The sequence below is a fragment of the Lepidochelys kempii genome, chromosome 2 (genome assembly GCF_965140265.1).
Source record: "Lepidochelys kempii isolate rLepKem1 chromosome 2, rLepKem1.hap2, whole genome shotgun sequence".
Classification (NCBI taxonomy): domain Eukaryota; kingdom Metazoa; phylum Chordata; order Testudines; family Cheloniidae; genus Lepidochelys; species Lepidochelys kempii.
Genome location: NC_133257.1, coordinates 180,946,330 through 180,964,267, shown reverse-complemented (window position 1 = coordinate 180,964,267; position 17,938 = coordinate 180,946,330). Strand labels below are relative to the sequence as shown.

Here is a 17,938-nt window from a genome sequence, read left to right as displayed (position 1 = left end):
CTAAAGAAATTGATCTTTTACCCCCACAAGTAGTGGCTTGTTCTTTGGGAGAAGGAAATGAAGTCTCACCCTTCTTACAGTTGTGAATGCTTGTGTGGTCACAGAGCATATTATAAGTGGTATGTCTCTATGGGGACTCCAATGCTGCTCACCTCCCATGAGCACGTTCTAACCTCTGGATTGAGAGCTGCAGCAACCCCCATTACATGTGGCAGACTAAGGCAGATTCTCATCAAATACAAAATCAGTGACCATAAGCTAGAGGAGGAGGCTGGGAGAATCGTAGCATGGGATAGGGTACATCTAAAGAGGAACAGAGAGTCACTTTCTACTCCAACTATAGCACAGTACAAAAGACATCTCCATACATGTCATCTGAAGTGACAATGGACTTCCCATTTCAGTGCAACAAGGAAATGCTGTTCGTGACCTTGGGGAAAGATGGCAGCAGAGCTGGAATAAAGCCTGGGCATTATTGTCTAAGTATTTCAAAATCTCAGCTTTTGAAGTGTAGTAATGGCTCTTGTGGGTCTGAAGAAAAGTTTGAAAACATGAAGTGTGTTTAAGCGCAGCAGCCCTAGTGGCCTGAGGCTGCAGAGAGCCTGAAACAATTGCTCCGAGAGGGAAGAGTCCATGCAACCTATCAGGGTGGTGATGCCAAGATGCTGTGCTTTGTTCAGCAGAACGCTGCTCTGACCCCAACCACTAGACAGGGCGGGTGGAAGGCAAGGGTCAGGGCTAGGGTTGCCAACGCTCCCGGTTTTGCCAGGAGTCTCCAAGAATCGGGCTCTATCTCCTGGAGGCTACAGAAGCAAAGCCCTGGGCCGGAGCCTGCACCCCATTGCCCTAGTGAAAAACAGTGAGTGAGGGTGGAGGGAGTGCGCGGGGCAGGAACTTCGAGAAGGGGCGGGACAGAGGCAGGGCAAGGGTGTTTGGCTTTATGTGATTGGAGTGTTGGCAACCCTGGTCCCTCACCCTTCCTTCGGCTCCCCTTTGCCGGACGGCCAGTGCCTATGTCAATCACCGCTTTTATCCCGCCCCTTTCCCACTCCTCTACAAGCAAGGAGGATCGGGATTCAATCCGTGGGTTAGGTTGCGCGGAGACTTCTGCACGCACATGCGCAAGAGGGAGGCTGGGGGTGCCTGAGCCCGGCTATCACGTGACCGCTCCGGCCGGCCCGAGGGCGGAATTGTCTCCTGCGGCGCCTGCGCCGTGGAGGCGGGCGCTGAAATTCAAAATCCGAAGAGCGGTTTGGGGTGGTGGTTTGGCCACTCCCGGGGCAGCGCGAGAGGGGACGGAGTCGGGGGTGCCGGGCGGCGGCGGCAGCAGCAATAGCAATGGACCCTTTCACCGAGGTGAGCGGCCGGTCCCCTCCCCCACGGCGGGGGAGCTGACGACCGGGCTTGGAACGGCCCCCGTGGGAGGGCGGATGGGGGCGCTGGGGTGTCGGACCCCGTGGGGGGAGGGTAACGCTCAGGGCGGCGGGGATCGGGGCGCGGGCGGTCGCCGCTGTACGCGAGCTCGGTGTGAATCGATTCTTCCCCGCCCGCAGCCCAAACCGTTGCTCTTTCAACACGCTCCTGGGCTGCGCCGTGCCCCGCTGAGGGGTGGCCTTGGCAGTGTCTGCGGGGTGGGCGGCCCGTGGGGGTGAGATACCGCCTCCCCCCCCCCCCCCGCGCTGCTCCCGCAGCAAAGCTGGCAGAGAACGGTAAGGTGCCACCCCCTGCTGCCGCCGCCGAAGCCGCCCTTGCTTGCGCCCTTGGTGCCGGCTGCTTCCCGCTGTCCAGCCTGTGGAACGTGGCTGGCTCCCGCCCGCTGTGTCGGGGTGGGCAATGGGCGGCTCGCTCGTAGCACGGGAGAGACTAGAGCAGTGGCTCTCGGACTTCTGTACTGTGACCCCCTTTCACAGAGCAAGCCGCTGAGTGCAACCCTCCCTTATAAATTAAAACCACTTCAAAAATCTATTTAACACCATTATAAACGGTGGAGGCAAAGCGGGGTTAGGGGTAGAGGCTGACAGCTCCGCGGCGCCCCCCCCCCCCGTGTAATAACCAAGCAGGGGGTCCCAACCCCAGGTTTGAGAACCACTGGCCTAGAGGCCATTGGGCAGGGCGCTCCCACTTAGCGCGTCTAGCAGATGTAGCCACCCTTGTGGAGTTTCTCCCTTTCCTGACTTTATCATATGGTCAAGGCGGCGGCTGCTTCTAGGATGATTGTTAGAAGTGGCAGTGCTTAGGTGATGTGTGGCTTCTAAATACAAAATGTGAAGTCAAGGTGAACTGAGTGAGGTTGAACAGAGTCTGAGTCTGTATGGTGGGTGCAACTGATCTAAACATGCTACTTGCAGAAAATAAAACATCTGAAGAATTGTCCTAACTCCAAAGAGATGACACTGAGGTACTAACGTGGAGCTGACTTGTGTGACTTGTTGATATGTTGTACTGAACACTAATGGCCTTAAGAAGTCTAATTTACCCTTTTTTAACCGAAAACATTTGACTCTCTTATCAATCAGTGTGTGTATATATACATTTAAAATGAATGGAGATCAGATTTTCTGCTGTGATAAAATTTAAAATCTTAACTGAGACTGGTCTAAACAGTTTGTGCACTGATGTAACTGAAGCTTAAAAACGAATTCTATACTGATTTTAGTTAAGTTATTGCAGCCTCCCCCATATACACTCTTAAACTGGTTGAAGAGTATCTGAATGTTTTACTGTGATTTAATTTAAATGATTGGAAGAGAACCTGCACAAAGAGGTAGCACTCATTTAATTAAATTGGAGCACAAACTAGCTCTGCCCTTAGTTTATGTTAAAACGGAGTCCATCTAGTTTCTATGTATGTAATGTTTGTTATATATAAACAACTTAACGTTGCTTCCTTAATTGGTAATGGATGACCTGATGAGACTTGTATTAAATTCCTTTTCAAGTCTAAACTACTGAACTGAATTTAAAATAGTTTTGCATGGTGGGAAGTATTCCAATATGCATACAACCTTCTTGTACATAACTGAATTTTGAGAAGTACAGGCTGGAGCTGTTAGGTTGTTCCTTAGAGTAAACTTTATTCAAATATTTCACAATACTAATGGGTACCTCTCTCCAGTGCTTCAAGAGAGAAGCGTCCTTCAAGTAACAACTTTTTGGAGGAACTGATTCCACTATTTCTGGAAAGGAGTATGATATGCTAATATTGGTCAGCCTTCAAGCCTAACACAACTGTCCTTGAACTAAAATTAAATACTAAGCAACATCTGCTTAATATTTTAGATACATGAGTTGTATAATATATCTCTTGATAAGCCTCAGGCTATGCCTACACCATGTACCTTACAGCAGCACTGGTATGCAGTGTAGCTGATCTTTGTCAGCAGGAGACAACTCTCCTGCTGACAAAATAAAGCCACCCCCAATGAGGGGCAGTAGCTTTGTCGGTGGGAAAGTGTCTTCCACTGACAAATCGCTGTCCACGCTGGCGCTTTTCATCAGTAAAACTTTTGTTGGCTGGCGTGTGCAGGATTTTTTTTTTTTCCATTCAGGCTCCTGACCGACAAAAGGTTTACCGATGAAAGTGCAGTGTAGGCATAGCCTTAGATACAAAAACTAACGCAGATCTTGACTTCTGAATGTCAGCTAACAATTTATCGCTGTCTTGTCTACACTACAGACCTATATCGATGTAACTACATCACTTAGGGGTGTGAAAAATCCACCCCCCTGAGCGACACTGTTATGCCAACCTAACCTCCTGTATAGATAGTGCTATGTTGGCAGGAGAGCTGCTCCTGCTGACATAGCTACCACCTCTCTCTCATCAGCTTAGTGTCTTCATAAAAGTGCTACAGTGGTGCAGTTACGCCTATGCAGTGTTCTAAGGCCTGGTCTACACTGGGGGGGGGGGATTGATCTAAGTTACACAACTTCAGCTATGTGAATAACTGAGTTGACATACTTAGACGTACTTACTGCGGTGCCTTCACTGCGGTGAGTCGACTGCTGCCGCTCCCCCGTCAACTCTGCCTGCGCCTCTCACGGCAGTGGAGTACAGGCGTCGTTGGGAGAGTGCTCGGGGGTCGATTTATCGTGTCTAGATGCAATAAATCAACCCCTGCTGGATGGATCGCTGCCCACCAATCAGGCAGGTAGTACGGACATACCCTTAGTTTAGACATGCTGTCAAGGTTCCTTCCCCACCCTGAACTCTAGGGTACAGATGTGGGGACCTGCATGAAAGACCCCCTAAGCTTATTCTTACCAGCTTCGGTTAAACACTGCTACCACCAAAGTGTTACACAAAGAACAGGGGAAGTGCCCACTTGGAAACGTCTCCCACCCCCCCCAAGCAATCAGGTTCTTAAAAGAAGAATTTTAATTAAAGAAAAAGTAAAAGAATCACCTCTGTAAAATCAGGATGGTAAATATCTTACAGGGTAATCGTATTCAAAACACAGAGAATCCCTCTAGGCAAAACCTTAAGTTACAAAAAGACACAAAAACAGGAATGTACATTCCATTCAGCACAACTTATTTTATCAGCCATTTAAACAAAACAGAATCTAACTAGATTGCTTACTGACTTTACAGGAGTTCTGACCTGCATTCCTGCTCTGGTCCCGGCGAAAGCGTCACGCAGACAGAGAGAACCCTTTGTTTCTCCCCCCCAGCTTTGAAAGTATATTGGTCATTTTGGTCAGGTGCCAGTGAGGTTATCTTAGCTTCTTAACTCTTTACAGGTGAAAGGGTTAAGTGTCTACCCTTCCCTTTATATTTATGACACATGCCCTTAACAATGTTTGGCTGTGTAGGGGAGAAGTGGAATAACTTGGAACCCAACACTTGAATGCACCTTTAAGATATGATAATAGATCATGCATGCACTGTGTATACATTTAGTTTATTATATATTTAGGAAGTATGTTTTTATGGCAAGTACTAAAAACTGTGAATATTCTAATTAAACTTCTAGCCCTTGGCAAAACCCTTACACAACACGGTAAGACTCTTCCCCCCCACTCCCCCAAATGCCAGTGGGCTTCAAAACTAATTCTAACGGTCACTTCAAAGTGTGGCTTACTCATCAAGTGTGTGAGAGCAGAATTTGAGTTATGACTATTACTTGGAAAACTTGAGTATGCTGCAAACCAGTAAAAGTTTGAGCTCAACAATGGAGCTGCACATTCTTGTGAAATGACATCCTAGCAGCAGCAACTGAAATTTAGCTCAAGCTGGGCTAACGGAACAGAATGGAATGTAGATGTATATTTGAATTACTCTGGGTGTCCCACCTTACACGTGCTATTTAACTATTCCTTTGCTGCATATTTATTACTTAGTCTCTGCATCTGAAAATTTTCTCTCACATGCATGGTTCCCTGTGCACTTCACTTTTTTTGTGGGGGAAGTGGGGTAGAGCAAGGGAACAGGGTGGAGTCCAAAACTGACATGCAATTTGTCATTATAGGCGCTCCTGGCTTCATGTAGTTTCCCAGAGTCCTCCTTTGTTACAGAAATTTAGAGTCAGTATTTTGCTTTTACACAGAACTGCTGAGATTGACATGCCATTAGTCATACAACAAGAACATAAGAATGGCCATACTGGGTCAGACCAGTGGTCCACATAGCCCAGTATCCTGTCTTCTGACATTGGCCAGTGGTAGATGCTTCAAAGGGAATGAACAGAAAACAGGGCAATTATCAAGTGCTCAATCCCCTCTCACCCAATCGTGCCGTCAGAGGCTTGGGGACACCCTGAGCATGGGATTGCATCCCTGACCATCTTGGCTAATAGTTATTGATGGACATATTCTCCATGAACTTAACTAATTCTTCTTTTGACCCCAATTTTACTTTTGGCCTTCGCAACATGCCCTGGCAACGAGTTCCAGGTTGACTATCAGTGGATAAAAATCCATTATTTAAAAAAAACAATTTTTTTATTTAAATCGGGTTTTGTATTTAAATAGGATTTTTTTTTGATAAAATGTTTTTTGAGGAAAACAACCTGTCTAAAGATATCTTTGAGTTATAATATATCTTAATTAAAACTATCTCATCATGTAATAGGGATTATAAATTCTAATTCTATAGTATGAGACAATATATTCACGTAATGTTTAAGAAAAGTTTTGTAAATGAGTTCCAATAGTTCACGGATTAGGGACCCAATTTTATGGGGCCCCAGAGGCTTCTGTATAGATTATTTAGGTTAATCTTTCTATCTATCCAATGGGACTCAGTGCTGAGTCTAGAAGATACCATCAGAGATGCTTAGTTTTGCAGTTCTCAGACTGTGGATTTGTGTCTCCAGAGATAACATGCTTTAACAGCAAAAATGTTTTTAAATAAATAAAATAATATATAGAGGTGAGAAATAACAGACCTTACCCTATTGTCCCTCTGCAAATTTGTGTACACAGTCAATCCCTTAACTCTCTCTAAAAGTGTAAAGTTTCAAAAAGTTCAGTGAATAGAAGATTGTTGTGGGTGGAATAGATCTGGACAAGAAGAAGAAGTCTGGAGATAAATGTGAGAAGTGTGGGATAGGCAGTTGAAACAAAACTGAAACTGTTTGAGCAGCATATTCCAGAAGTCTTGAGGTCTTTGAGCGTAGCCTTCATTGGTTTGAGATCTACCATACCAGTCTCTCACTAGAAGGGAAAACCTACAATGGCAGCAGGCCGTAAAAGAGACCCAGTTTGGGTCTCATCTGTCTGAGTTGTGAAGAATATATATTAAGGGTATAACAACCAACAAGAACGCACTTTTATATAGAAATCCATGATTAAATAGAGTCTTCCTGACTAGTATTTTAAATCAAATCCACCCTGTTGACTATGCATTGAGTGAAGAAGTACTTTATTTTGTTAGTTTTAAACCTGCTGCTTATTAATTTCACTGGGTATGAACCTGGTTCTTGTATTAAATGGAGGGGGTAAATAACACTTCCTTATTCACTTTCTCCACATTATTATTGATTTTTATGAACCTCTATCATATCTTCCCTCCTGTCCCCCCCTTAATTGTCTCTTTTTTTCCAGGCTGAAAAATCCCAGTCTTTTTAATCTCTCCTCAGATGAAAGATGTTCCATACAACTAATCACTTTTGTTGTTGAGTTGGGGCGATCAGAACTGTACACAGTATTCAAAGTGTGGGCATATCATGCATTTATATAATGTCATTATGATATTTTCTATCTTATTATCGATCTCTTTCCTAATAGTTCCTAACATTCTGTTAGCTTTTTTTGACTGCCGCTGCACATTGAGCAAATGAAACTTTGTCTAAGACTCTGAAGTCTTTTAGACAGTTAAACTCTTAAATTTATATTTGACTGCCATGCATCAGGGAGGATAATGGGATACAACAGCTCACAGAATTTAACTACTTTGTGCCATCACCACAACACAGTGCTAAGTGCTGCCTTTTCAAAGTGAATTAGAACTTTCATAACTGAACTTTGTCTCAAAGTGCTTAATTTAGCTCAAAGGAGTTTGTCATGCTTAAAAATTGATTAAATCAAGCAGTACTGTATTCCTTAACCAATATCTGATACAAATACTTTAATTTTAAATAGTACTTGAAGGCAGAGTAACTCCAAATATCACTTGTTACAACTTCTAAACTTTCATTGAAGTGATTTATAAGTAATGAAGTGGGTCAATACAACCAAAATGGAATGTGAACTATAACAATCAGATCAGTTGATCAGAAGAAATATCCCATATGTTTGGGGCGTAACTGATATATCTTTGTTTAAATCTTTCCTCTTTTAAATGGAATACTTTTGTCAGTATAAAGACAAATTTTGTGGTTTTGTTTTTTTCTGTCTAGACATGGTAGTGCAGATCTTTTTTTTAATGGCATCCTCTGCATCCATGATATCTTCAAAATGCTCTTCTTTCATCTCTCTAATCCCTACATCCCTTTGGCCATGCTCACTTCAGAACCTGTTAATGGTGTACCTCAGTCAGCTAGAAGGGTTGCTGTAGAGCAGAAGTCGGCAACCTTTCAAAAGTGGTGTGCCGAGTCTTCATTTATTCACTCTAATTTAATGTTTCGCGTGCCAGTAATACATGTTAACATTTTTAGAAGGTCTCTTTCTATAAGTCTATAATATAACTAAACTATTGTTGTATGTAAAGTAAATAAGGTTTTTTAAATGTTTAAGAAGCTTCCTTTAAAATTAAATTAAAATGCAGAGACCCACCCCCAGACCGGTGGCCAGGACCCGGGCAGTGTGAGTGCCACTGAAAATCAGCTCGCGTGCCACAGGTTGCCTACCCCTGCTGTAGAGAATGCACATCTGCAATACAGCTGGCATGTACACCAATTTTGGCAACTTTGTTTAAAAAACAAACAAACTAGTAACCAAATACTTGGCTGTTTTTTAGCAATGCTACTGTCACAGTTTAGAAGTCAATTGTCACTAATTCACTGTTAGTCACTGTCACTACTTATGAATTTCTTTATTTAGAAGGATAGTGTAATTAGTAAGCTTGCAACATCTGATAGATGTACAGTCTTTTGTTTCCATAGTGAGAATTTTTTGCATAGGACAGTGGTCCCCAAACTTTTCAGCGTTGTGCCCCTCGTGCCCCGTCCACGTCTCCTCCACACACCTGTCCGTGGATCCTGGGGAGGTGTGGAGATGCTGTGGACAGGAGTAAAGGGGCTGGGGCCGGAAATAGAGCTGCGGCCAGGGGCTGAGGCTGGGGGCAGTGTCGGGAGCTGTGGCTGTGGCCAGAGCAGAGCTGGGAGTGTAGTGGGGCTGAGTGGTGCTCTCCCCGCACTCTCTGTGGGGCCCCGCCACGCTCCCTGAACATTCCTCTGTGCCCCCCTGGTGGGCACACCTGACAGTTTGGGGACCTCTGGCGTAGGACGTTAGAAACATGTAACTGAGAACTTACTGTAAAAATTCAGGGTTTCAGTAATTTATACTTTATTAGTAACACGCGTTTCCACTAGAATACCGAAGTATGTAACAATCTGTGCCTTTCTAAATATTTTAGAAACTTCTTGAACGAACCCGTGCCAGGCGAGAGAACTTGCAGAAGAAAATGGTTGAGCGACCCACAGCAGGAATGAGGCCCTCGATACAGACAAAGAGAACGAGAGAACCTTTGTCAGAAACTAGTAACCAGTCACCTTTGTCCGGTGAAGAAGGTATCTTGAATAGGCATAGTACAGAATAAGAAACCTCTTGGAAAAATCATATGGATCACTGTTTCTATGTGAAAATTCCCATTTATTTCTTTCGACACATACTACTTTGACTAAAAAAATACTACTTTTTAGCACCAAAGTTTAACGCTCTTCTTTCTAAACTCAGCAGTAAGGGATGCTATTGCCTGCGTTTTTAATTAGGTCCAAAATGTGACTAGCCTCTAAACTGGTGGCAAATGTCTTGCAGATGACGAAGTAACTTTAAACTATTAAGTGGGCACTAATTTAAACACATCACTGCTATGAAAGTCGCTCGCCTTAGTTAATAATAGTGAAACACATTGGGGAATGCAGAGTTTAAAGGGACAATCAAGATTTGATGATGGACATAAAGACTGGGCAACTATTCTCTTCTCTTCTCTCCCTCCCCCCCCTCTTTTTTTTAAATGAACTCCTACATAAGACGTAGTGGGGGGCTTAAAAATTAAAAAGCTGTTTCAGAAAGATGAAGTATGTCAGTACTTTTAATTGCAGGCTGTGAAGATTATGGCTGATAACTGACTGGTTCAAATACTTTTAATTTTTACAGTGAAACCTAGTACAAAGCCATCCCCATCAAAAAGGCTGTGTTCTGACAGCATGGAGGTTCCCGTTTCTAGTGCCGAGAATAGACAGCCAGTTAATTCAACTTCCATGAAACCTCTTCCTCCTGAGATGAGGGCACAGCCACAAGCAACTGCAAATAACAGGGCTCCCTCAGTTCAGCCTGTTCCACTGCTTGTTGAAAAGGAAGAACAGAACTTGAAATCTGAAGTACCTGTAGCCCTTACAGTCAAAACACGTATGCAGAAACTGGCACAACAGCGACGTTGCTGGGATGATAATGGTATGTCCCACTTCATAGAATTTAAAAATTAAACCGTTTGTCGTGACAGTGGTGTAAGCAAGCACAAGAAAAAAATTTTCTCAGTGACTGTTCCTGACACAGGATTTCTTCACAAAAAAATATAAAAGTCAGGAATTTAATGTTAATACTGTAGGAAAAGAAATGGGTGTCCAAAAAAAATGAGAAATCATTGAGAATACACCTTCTGTACACTCTCTCTCTAATAAACCCCATCTGATTTTTACATCATTGTTAAAATTGATGTAATCAGGTTTTAAAAATTTAACATTTCTTGGGTTCTAGTGAAATAATCTGCCATTGTCTTTGCAAAATAACCTAACTCGTTAACAATTGTAATTGAGTTGCTTAGGAACTCTATTTTTACAAAAGATGGACTTTTTCTAGTGTCTTATGTTTCAAAAAGTGTGTGTAGCTCTTAACTACCTGTCTTAATTTTCAGATTCATCTGAAAGTTCTCCCCTATCTCCCCTCCTATCAAAAGAACAGGCCGTTTCCCCACCCAAACAGCCATCTCTCACAAGTGATACCCCAGTGGGGAGAAAAGGCCGTTTAGCTAACCTTGCTGCTACAATTGGTTCCTGGGAAAATGATCTAAGTCATCCATCTGCAAAGCAAAACAATACACAAGAACAGCCTGGCACTACTTGTTTATCCAAATTGTCCACTACAAGTGAAGCATCTGCTCCAATCAATAGTGGCAGTGTAAAGCAGGAAGCTGCATCCTGTTCTCAAAGGGCTGTTGAGGTATCTGTAAATAAACCAGCAACCTCTAAGATATCGGTGAGTGATCAAATTTAACAACTAACCTGATGTCTTTTTATTGTGGGATGGATGTTAACCCTTACATGTCTAATCTGAATGTTAGTGACAAATGATCATGACCGTTTTAAAATGAGTAGCCTTAATTATTTCTTGCTTATTATTTCAATCTTAATACTATTGATCATCTGACACTTAAATGGTATCATAAGCTTCTTCTCTTTTCATTGCAAAAATTAAGATGGGCCATATGAGCAAGAGAGGGGAGCAATGGCTTCCAAATGTATGTGAATTGCACTTCTTTTTAGCCACCAGTGGGGATTTGTAAGAGTGGCACACTCCTTGAGTAAATTTGACAGGCAGGAATTATGCGGGTATGGCGTTTAGAAATCAATTGTTCATGTGATTAATTGCGACTCAACTGTAAATGTAAAGGTTTTTATAAAATGCAACTCAGACATCTGAAAGTAGTAGCATCTGTTAAGAAAACTATCCCATTCATGAACTTGCAGTGTTCCACTGAACTTAGAATTAAGGTTAGATGAATATTAAATAATATGTACAACAGGTGGCAAATTACAGAATCAAATATTGAAAAACTGATATATTTGATCTAAATGCTTTAAAGGCATCATGTAACTTGTTCTGCCTTTTCTGTTGCTCTATTGGGAAATAAGAGCTATGTGCAAAATTTCTTCATCTAGCCTTTTCTGGGTGAGTGAAGAACGTGTGGTCTTCCCATTTAACTAAGATCATATCCATATGTATATTTCTTTTCCTCTTTAGGGACCAAGTTACTTAGGAAAAGCCTCTAGAGTAACCAATCCCAATCCTAAGGAATCTGAGGTACCACAACTATTAAAAAAGAAGCCGTGCAGCCCCCAGAAAACAGAGGAACGTAAGCCAACAGTAAAACCAATCTTATCGCAGCCAGTTCAGTCCAAAGAAGAGCCAATCAAAAGAACACATGTGCAACCTGAACATAAGGATAAGCCTACAACACCAGGTAAGTGACTGTGTTTGTTTTTTAAAGCAATGAGTGATACAGTTGATTTTTAACCCTTACCTTCAGTTTTAAATTTAACTTACTGTAAATGTTTCCAACAAACTGTACTAATCTTTTTTTACTGCGGTCCAAAACTACGTTCCAGCTAATGCTGGTCTATACCATGTAATGGTTAGCTGTTCATATTCTGAATTATGGCTTAGAATTTCTTGTAACTTTCTACTAATAGAATTCTAATCAAGCATCCTAGTAGTAATTTAAGAGAACTTCCATAAATATAGCTTCCATATTCTCATCTTTTTCTGAACATAGTTCTCAGTAGAACCATTTTAAACTGTGAGCTAACTTCTTTGTAGATAAAGAATATTTCAATCCCTTTAAAACCAGGTTTCAAAATTTTGGTGGTTTTTGAGCCCTTTCTGTGGTCTGCTGAAGGAATGCTCTCTCAGGCCTTCAGCAGTTGCCACTCTGGGTAGGGATCAACATCCCTTTCCCTTCTGACTAGGGGTTTAGGCTTACAGCACCTTTGACCATTGGGATCATAATGAATTGAATCAATTCAAGCTGGCCTTTTATTCCCAAAGTTCTGTCTTTGTCTCCTGTGTCTTTTGAGCCAGTCCCTAACCAGTATATCCAAACCACCCCAATGGATGGTACTTTTCTGGAGCTATTAATATTCCCAGTCACCGCAAGAATTACCCCCACTGTTTCTAGTTCTTGGCGGAGCTGCAGTAACCCTCCATTATGGAGTGGAACATAATCCCTCGCCTACAACTATACATATTAACTTTATGGCAGTTATACAATACTCTCCAAAGACACTGCATATGGTTGTGATATGTCACACTAGCCAACTTGGTACATTTAAAGTGATTTGCAAATTATTAAATCCTATAGGTTCTTGCTGCATATGGACCAAAGAGGTGTTCGGTTGATATCTTACACGGGAGTTACAGCATGAAACTTTCATCCATTCCTCAGTTTCTAAAGATATGTGTATAATGTCTGGATTTTTATGAGAGCTCTTCTAGTGACTCTTAATGATGTGACACTAGAAGATCTGGGAAGACTGCTTGAAAGTAATCAAACAGTCTCTGCTACCTAGCTGATCAGCTTTACAAAGAACTGAGCTGGACTGGCAAACTGAACTTTATTTATTTAAGGATAGCTCTGCAGTTTTGTTTCACTAAGTTTCTCTTTCCAAGACTCACTTAGAGTAGAAGACAAATCTATGCTATTATACCCAACAATGCTATTTTAAAGTAAGGTAAATGCCAAACCGCTTCTCCACCTTGTATTTCTCAGCCATGTTGTACAGACTTGTGAGTGAGATCTGGTTCTGGAGAGAGTAGGTGAGGAAGCAAACCATTTTAACTATCAGCTGATGGACCTTTGTTTGCATTGAGAGACATCTCACACTCTAAACTTTGATTTGCACTGCTGTAATGTCCATTAGTCTTCTGTTTGGAGCCAGAGCAACAATTACATGCTGAGCATGTTCAAAAGATAGTGGAGTAAGATATGCAAAACATTGAAGGCTTTACAAGAAAGCAACTAATGTGTCTATGGTCTAAAAATTGTTAGAAGTGTATGATTCTTACAAAGTTTAAAACCATTGTTTTTGTAGGGGGATCAGGAATCAAACCCTTTCTGGAACGTTTTGGAGATCGCTTTCAAGAGAATAGCACTCAAAGTCCTGCTACAACTACTACTGGATACAGAACACCCATTATTACCCCAAACACAAAGACAATCCAGGAAAGACTTTTCAAACAGAATGAAACATCCTCCACTGCTAGTCTAGCACAACAGCTCAAGCAGGTATGGTTTGCTAAATTTTAATAGCTTACTTATAATCTTCAGGAATGTTTCTTAATGCTCTAAAACTGCCAAGGGATTAAAAAACAACAAATAGCTACAGCCTACAGTATGTTCTTATATAACATATATTTCTCTTCTGCTTAGGAACGTGAAAAAGAACTTGCTTGTATTCGTGGCCGGTTTGACAAGGGCAGTCTGTGGAGTGCTGAGAGAGGTGAAAATTCAAAAAGCAAACATCCAGAAACTAAAATGGTAATAATATATGTTGGAGTGTATTTTTGACATACCCATCTATAAATGGTCAGGGAACCCAGAACAAATGGATAAGCATGTAAATGTACAATAATCTATATTAATCTTTGCTTGCTACAAAATCTTAACTTTTTAAAAATACTTGAAAGGAACAACTTATAGTGTGTGTACTCTTGAGTATATTTATATCTGCCAATATTTTAAAGGAGAATTTCACTTATTTATTACTGAAATTCTAATAGTATCTCAACATTAGGTTTGCCTCACCTTCAAGGTGCTATTTTGCAATGTTAAAAATTTGCCATTCTGGATATATAGTGTTTTAATAAAATACTTCTCTCCATGGAATCTGACTTGCTGGGTCATTGCATCTGAGTAGGAGCCTCCTAGCTGTAACTTTATTTTCTAGTCTTTGAAAATTTGTTTTGAATAAGTAATAAGGTTGTGCCTCGAATGTTCAAATATCATTTAGTTTTACAAGCCACAAGTTACAGTACATTCTGAGACTGACTTTAGTGTAATTTTTTCTTATTCAGGAAAGCCAAGCTCAAGCCTGTTCAAAACAGCTCGCTAGTTCAGATGCTACTTCGTTTGTAGCAGCAGAAAAGACCACAGCATCTGAGATATCAGTAAAATCTGTCCCCTCAGAATCTTCAGGTGAGAACAATCCTCCTTGAGTTGATATGATTAATATTGGTGTCAAGGGTTTAGTGTTCATACTTTTGTTATGAATGTTTGGGACTCACAGCACTGGTTACAACTGGGCATAGTGTATAGGCATACCACTTCCCCATGTGCTGCCAATGCATCTTGATTCTGACACGTAACATCATTGCACTTCCAGTCCTAGGCGTCTTTAACAGACTGTCAACCAGGTAATAGCATTTATGATACAGGCAGATGTGAACTAAAATCACAAACTGGCATTAATATTTTAATCTGACTTGTGTATGTAGGGAGTGGAGACAGTATATGTGAGTGCTGTAACTACCCATACTGGAATAATAAAACTGGGGAGCAACCCAATTGAGTGTAAGACTTCCTTCCTGACTTCTGAGAAGCGTCCCCTTTCCTTCAATGTGATAGGCATCATGAAGCAGCCAAGTGTCTATCACTGTAGGGGAGGAGGAGTAGCAGCAAGAGTGGGCTCCCTGAATCCGGCAGGATCTGGGAGGCTTATAGGACACTCCACCAAATACTTAACAGTCAGGGAATGAGAACTTAGGTGACCTGCCCCATAGAGGAAAAAGGGACAGAGTTCCCCTTTAACACCCTTGTGCATAGAGATGCTAGGCTGGCTCTGCATGCCCAAACACAGCTGTTGAGGGCCAGGTGATCTTCTGCCCCATTTTTTTTTTGTAGTGGGGTGGCTCCTATGTCTTCCTTCGGAGCAGAGTGGCAGTCTGTCAGTACTGTTCCCATCCAAGTGTCTCTCCATTCAGGGAGTGGGGGAAAGAGTCTTCCCCAGTGTCCCATGATGTTCAAAATATTTCAGATTAAAATTTAAAAACAAAACAAAAAAAACTTATAGTAATATTTTGTGGATTATTCTTTTCTTCCACTTGTAGGTTTATGGACTTTTTAAGAATTAGAAATCTTGGATAGTTCCGGCCATACCTGCAGAAATTTTACCTTTATTCCTTTTTTTAAACTTCCCAGACACTTCAAAATGTGAAGAGACTGAAAAACTCAGTCCTCTGAAGACCACGTTGCTAAAGAATACGCTAAAAGTAGTATCTGTCTCAAAGCTTGAGCAACTTACAGAGAAAGAGAATGGTTTGTAACCCTTCATTAGCTAGTCCTAAATAAGCTTGTTCACTATTATTTTGTCCAACAAAACATCAATTTCCCGCAAATTAAGTGGGCTTCTAGTTCAGCAAGTGTCTTTTGCTATCAAAGCATATATTTGAGATCAAATTCATATGAACATTACCGGGTTTCTTTAATTATTTTATTGTAATTGGAAAATAGAAATATATTGTGATATTCAGACTTCAAAGGAACACAAGAAGGCTGGTGTGTGAACTTATCGCAATGAAAAAATAACTGGTCCTACAGTGATGAAACACTCATTTAATTTTAAGACCTCCATTCAAAGTTGGGATTTGTTCGCTAAGTGCACCTTTAACTGATTTCAAGTGCCAATACTTTATGGAGTTATAGAAATAAGCCAGCAGAGAACCACTTGGAAAATATTATTGCATCTTCTATTTAATTACTTCCGCCTCTTTTTTTAATAAAGATAAGTGCTTTAAATGTACTACAGGATATGCTCATAAGTAACCTTGGGATCTCTGACTTTTCAGATGCAGTATGTGAAATTGAGATGAGTGTGAATGATGAAATGAATAGCTCAAAGGTAATAAATGACATCTTTGATGAAGTTCTTCAAGAGGATGGGCCAGACATAGAAAAACTAAAAAAAGAAATGAGTATGAACCTGGAAGCTGAGAGTGATGATGAGCAGGAAGAGTCACTGAATATTTCATCAATGTCTCTGCTAACTCCGTTAGCAGAGTCTGTTGGTGTTGTAAGTCCAGAGGTAAGAACAGATATTAAATACAGGGATCTACAATTTGACTGTACGCCAAAAATGTTATTTCATAAATGTTTGTATTATGTATTGTGGTCCCTGAACAACTATGAATAAAATGTGAGACTTTTCTATTAAATCAGTGAAATATTTACATTCTTGTCCTCCACATTCTTGCCAAAATCCGTCCAATTTAAGCCACTGTGCCTAAACATTTGTTAAAATAGCATGCAATCCTGTTTAACCTCTCTTCATAAGAGAAGCATCATATGCCTTGGGCAGTACGACTATCCCCACTTATTCCATGACCTAATCACTGATGCAGAATTTTTTTTCACGGGGTTTGCTCCCTAGTTTTAACACTCCCAAAGCGGCTCTGTGAGATCTCCTCGAAACAAACAGCATCAGCTTGAAAGTTTAACTCTGGTACCTGCTATTCGCTGCTGATAGTGCGAAGGCAAGGGGAAAATAGTAGTTATCATCCTCTTTCCCTCTTTCTATTTTAGCATACTTCACCCATGATAAACTGTGCTCTGTGGCTTGAAAGAGGTGCACACCAGCTGTTTTATTTTTCCTATGACTGTCAGTTAGAAAGAACTGCAGTTTTCCCTGGTACTTGCCCTTCTGTGGTGGGGTGTGGTTGCAGGGAGGAGGGTCAACTAAATCACTCTGGCAACATTGTTGCAACTGTCTGCAACCCCTCCCCAGTTTAACAGCTGTTGTTTTATTTGTGAAGTGGCTGCATTTCAGTAATATAAAGCTTTCCTTTCACTTCTTAACTTCCTTCATAACGATCAACTTTCTAGAAATGGAACAGCTGAAAGATTATTCATGTTACTTCTTGTTTTCTAAAGAAATCATAGGGCTTTGCAGGTCAGAAGTGGTGGGGACAAAACTATATATAATCTACTTTTTTTTTTTTTTTCTCCATCTGCACTTCATACTGAACCCTGGACTTCTTCAAACTTTCATCTAGTGAAATCACTGTGTAGTGGTGGAAGAATCATAAGAAACATTTTGGCAAATCTTCCTGCTATGTGATTCTGGGGTTATAGCTTACAAGATAGTTGCAGCTTGGTGTTTGCTTATATAACAAAAATGCTAAAGAAAGATTAAACTCTTATTTTACATAGGGTTTAAAAGTACAACTAGAAAAGGAACATTCTGACGCACTGCTTCCAAGAAGTTATTGTTAAATCACATTACTAGTCAAATACTTGACTTCAAGATAGACACATCATCTCCAAGGAAAGGCTTTACTTAGCCAGAACTCCCATTAATGTCAGTGGGAACACTGGCTGCATAAGGATTGCTGACTCTCGTTCTTGGTCATCAGTCAGAATCTAGTAAATTTGTTTCTGGTCCTAGATACAGTGCTGTCTGTTAGAATAAAATATAACAGAACTAATTATGCAATAAGATACTTCATCTTCCCTTAAGATATTTTAAGGGTTTGTGTTTCCTGCTAGTGGATCTCAGCTTAATGTC

General features: G+C 41.2%; 1 protein-coding gene across 4 annotated transcripts in view; it reads left to right on the top strand.

Moving 5' to 3' along the window:
* The first annotated feature begins 1,228 nt into the window (after positions 1-1,228).
* The window catches only part of ANLN (anillin, actin binding protein), a 41,735-nt gene continuing 25,025 nt past the window's right edge, over positions 1,229-17,938 (top strand). For 3 of the 4 annotated variants that reach the window (XM_073332882.1, XM_073332881.1, XM_073332884.1), the window contains exons 1-10: positions 1,229-1,356; positions 9,019-9,172; positions 9,762-10,058; positions 10,519-10,859; positions 11,625-11,844; positions 13,472-13,665; positions 13,810-13,917; positions 14,454-14,574; positions 15,577-15,693; positions 16,224-16,459. In XM_073332882.1, the coding sequence (XP_073188983.1) occupies positions 1,339-1,356; positions 9,019-9,172; positions 9,762-10,058; positions 10,519-10,859; positions 11,625-11,844; positions 13,472-13,665; positions 13,810-13,917; positions 14,454-14,574; positions 15,577-15,693; positions 16,224-16,459 (1,806 nt within the window). In that variant the 5' untranslated portion in view covers positions 1,229-1,338. The remainder of the gene's footprint in view (positions 1,357-9,018; positions 9,173-9,761; positions 10,059-10,518; positions 10,860-11,624; positions 11,845-13,471; positions 13,666-13,809; positions 13,918-14,453; positions 14,575-15,576; positions 15,694-16,223; positions 16,460-17,938) is intronic. The other variant, XM_073332883.1, reaches the window with a different exon arrangement.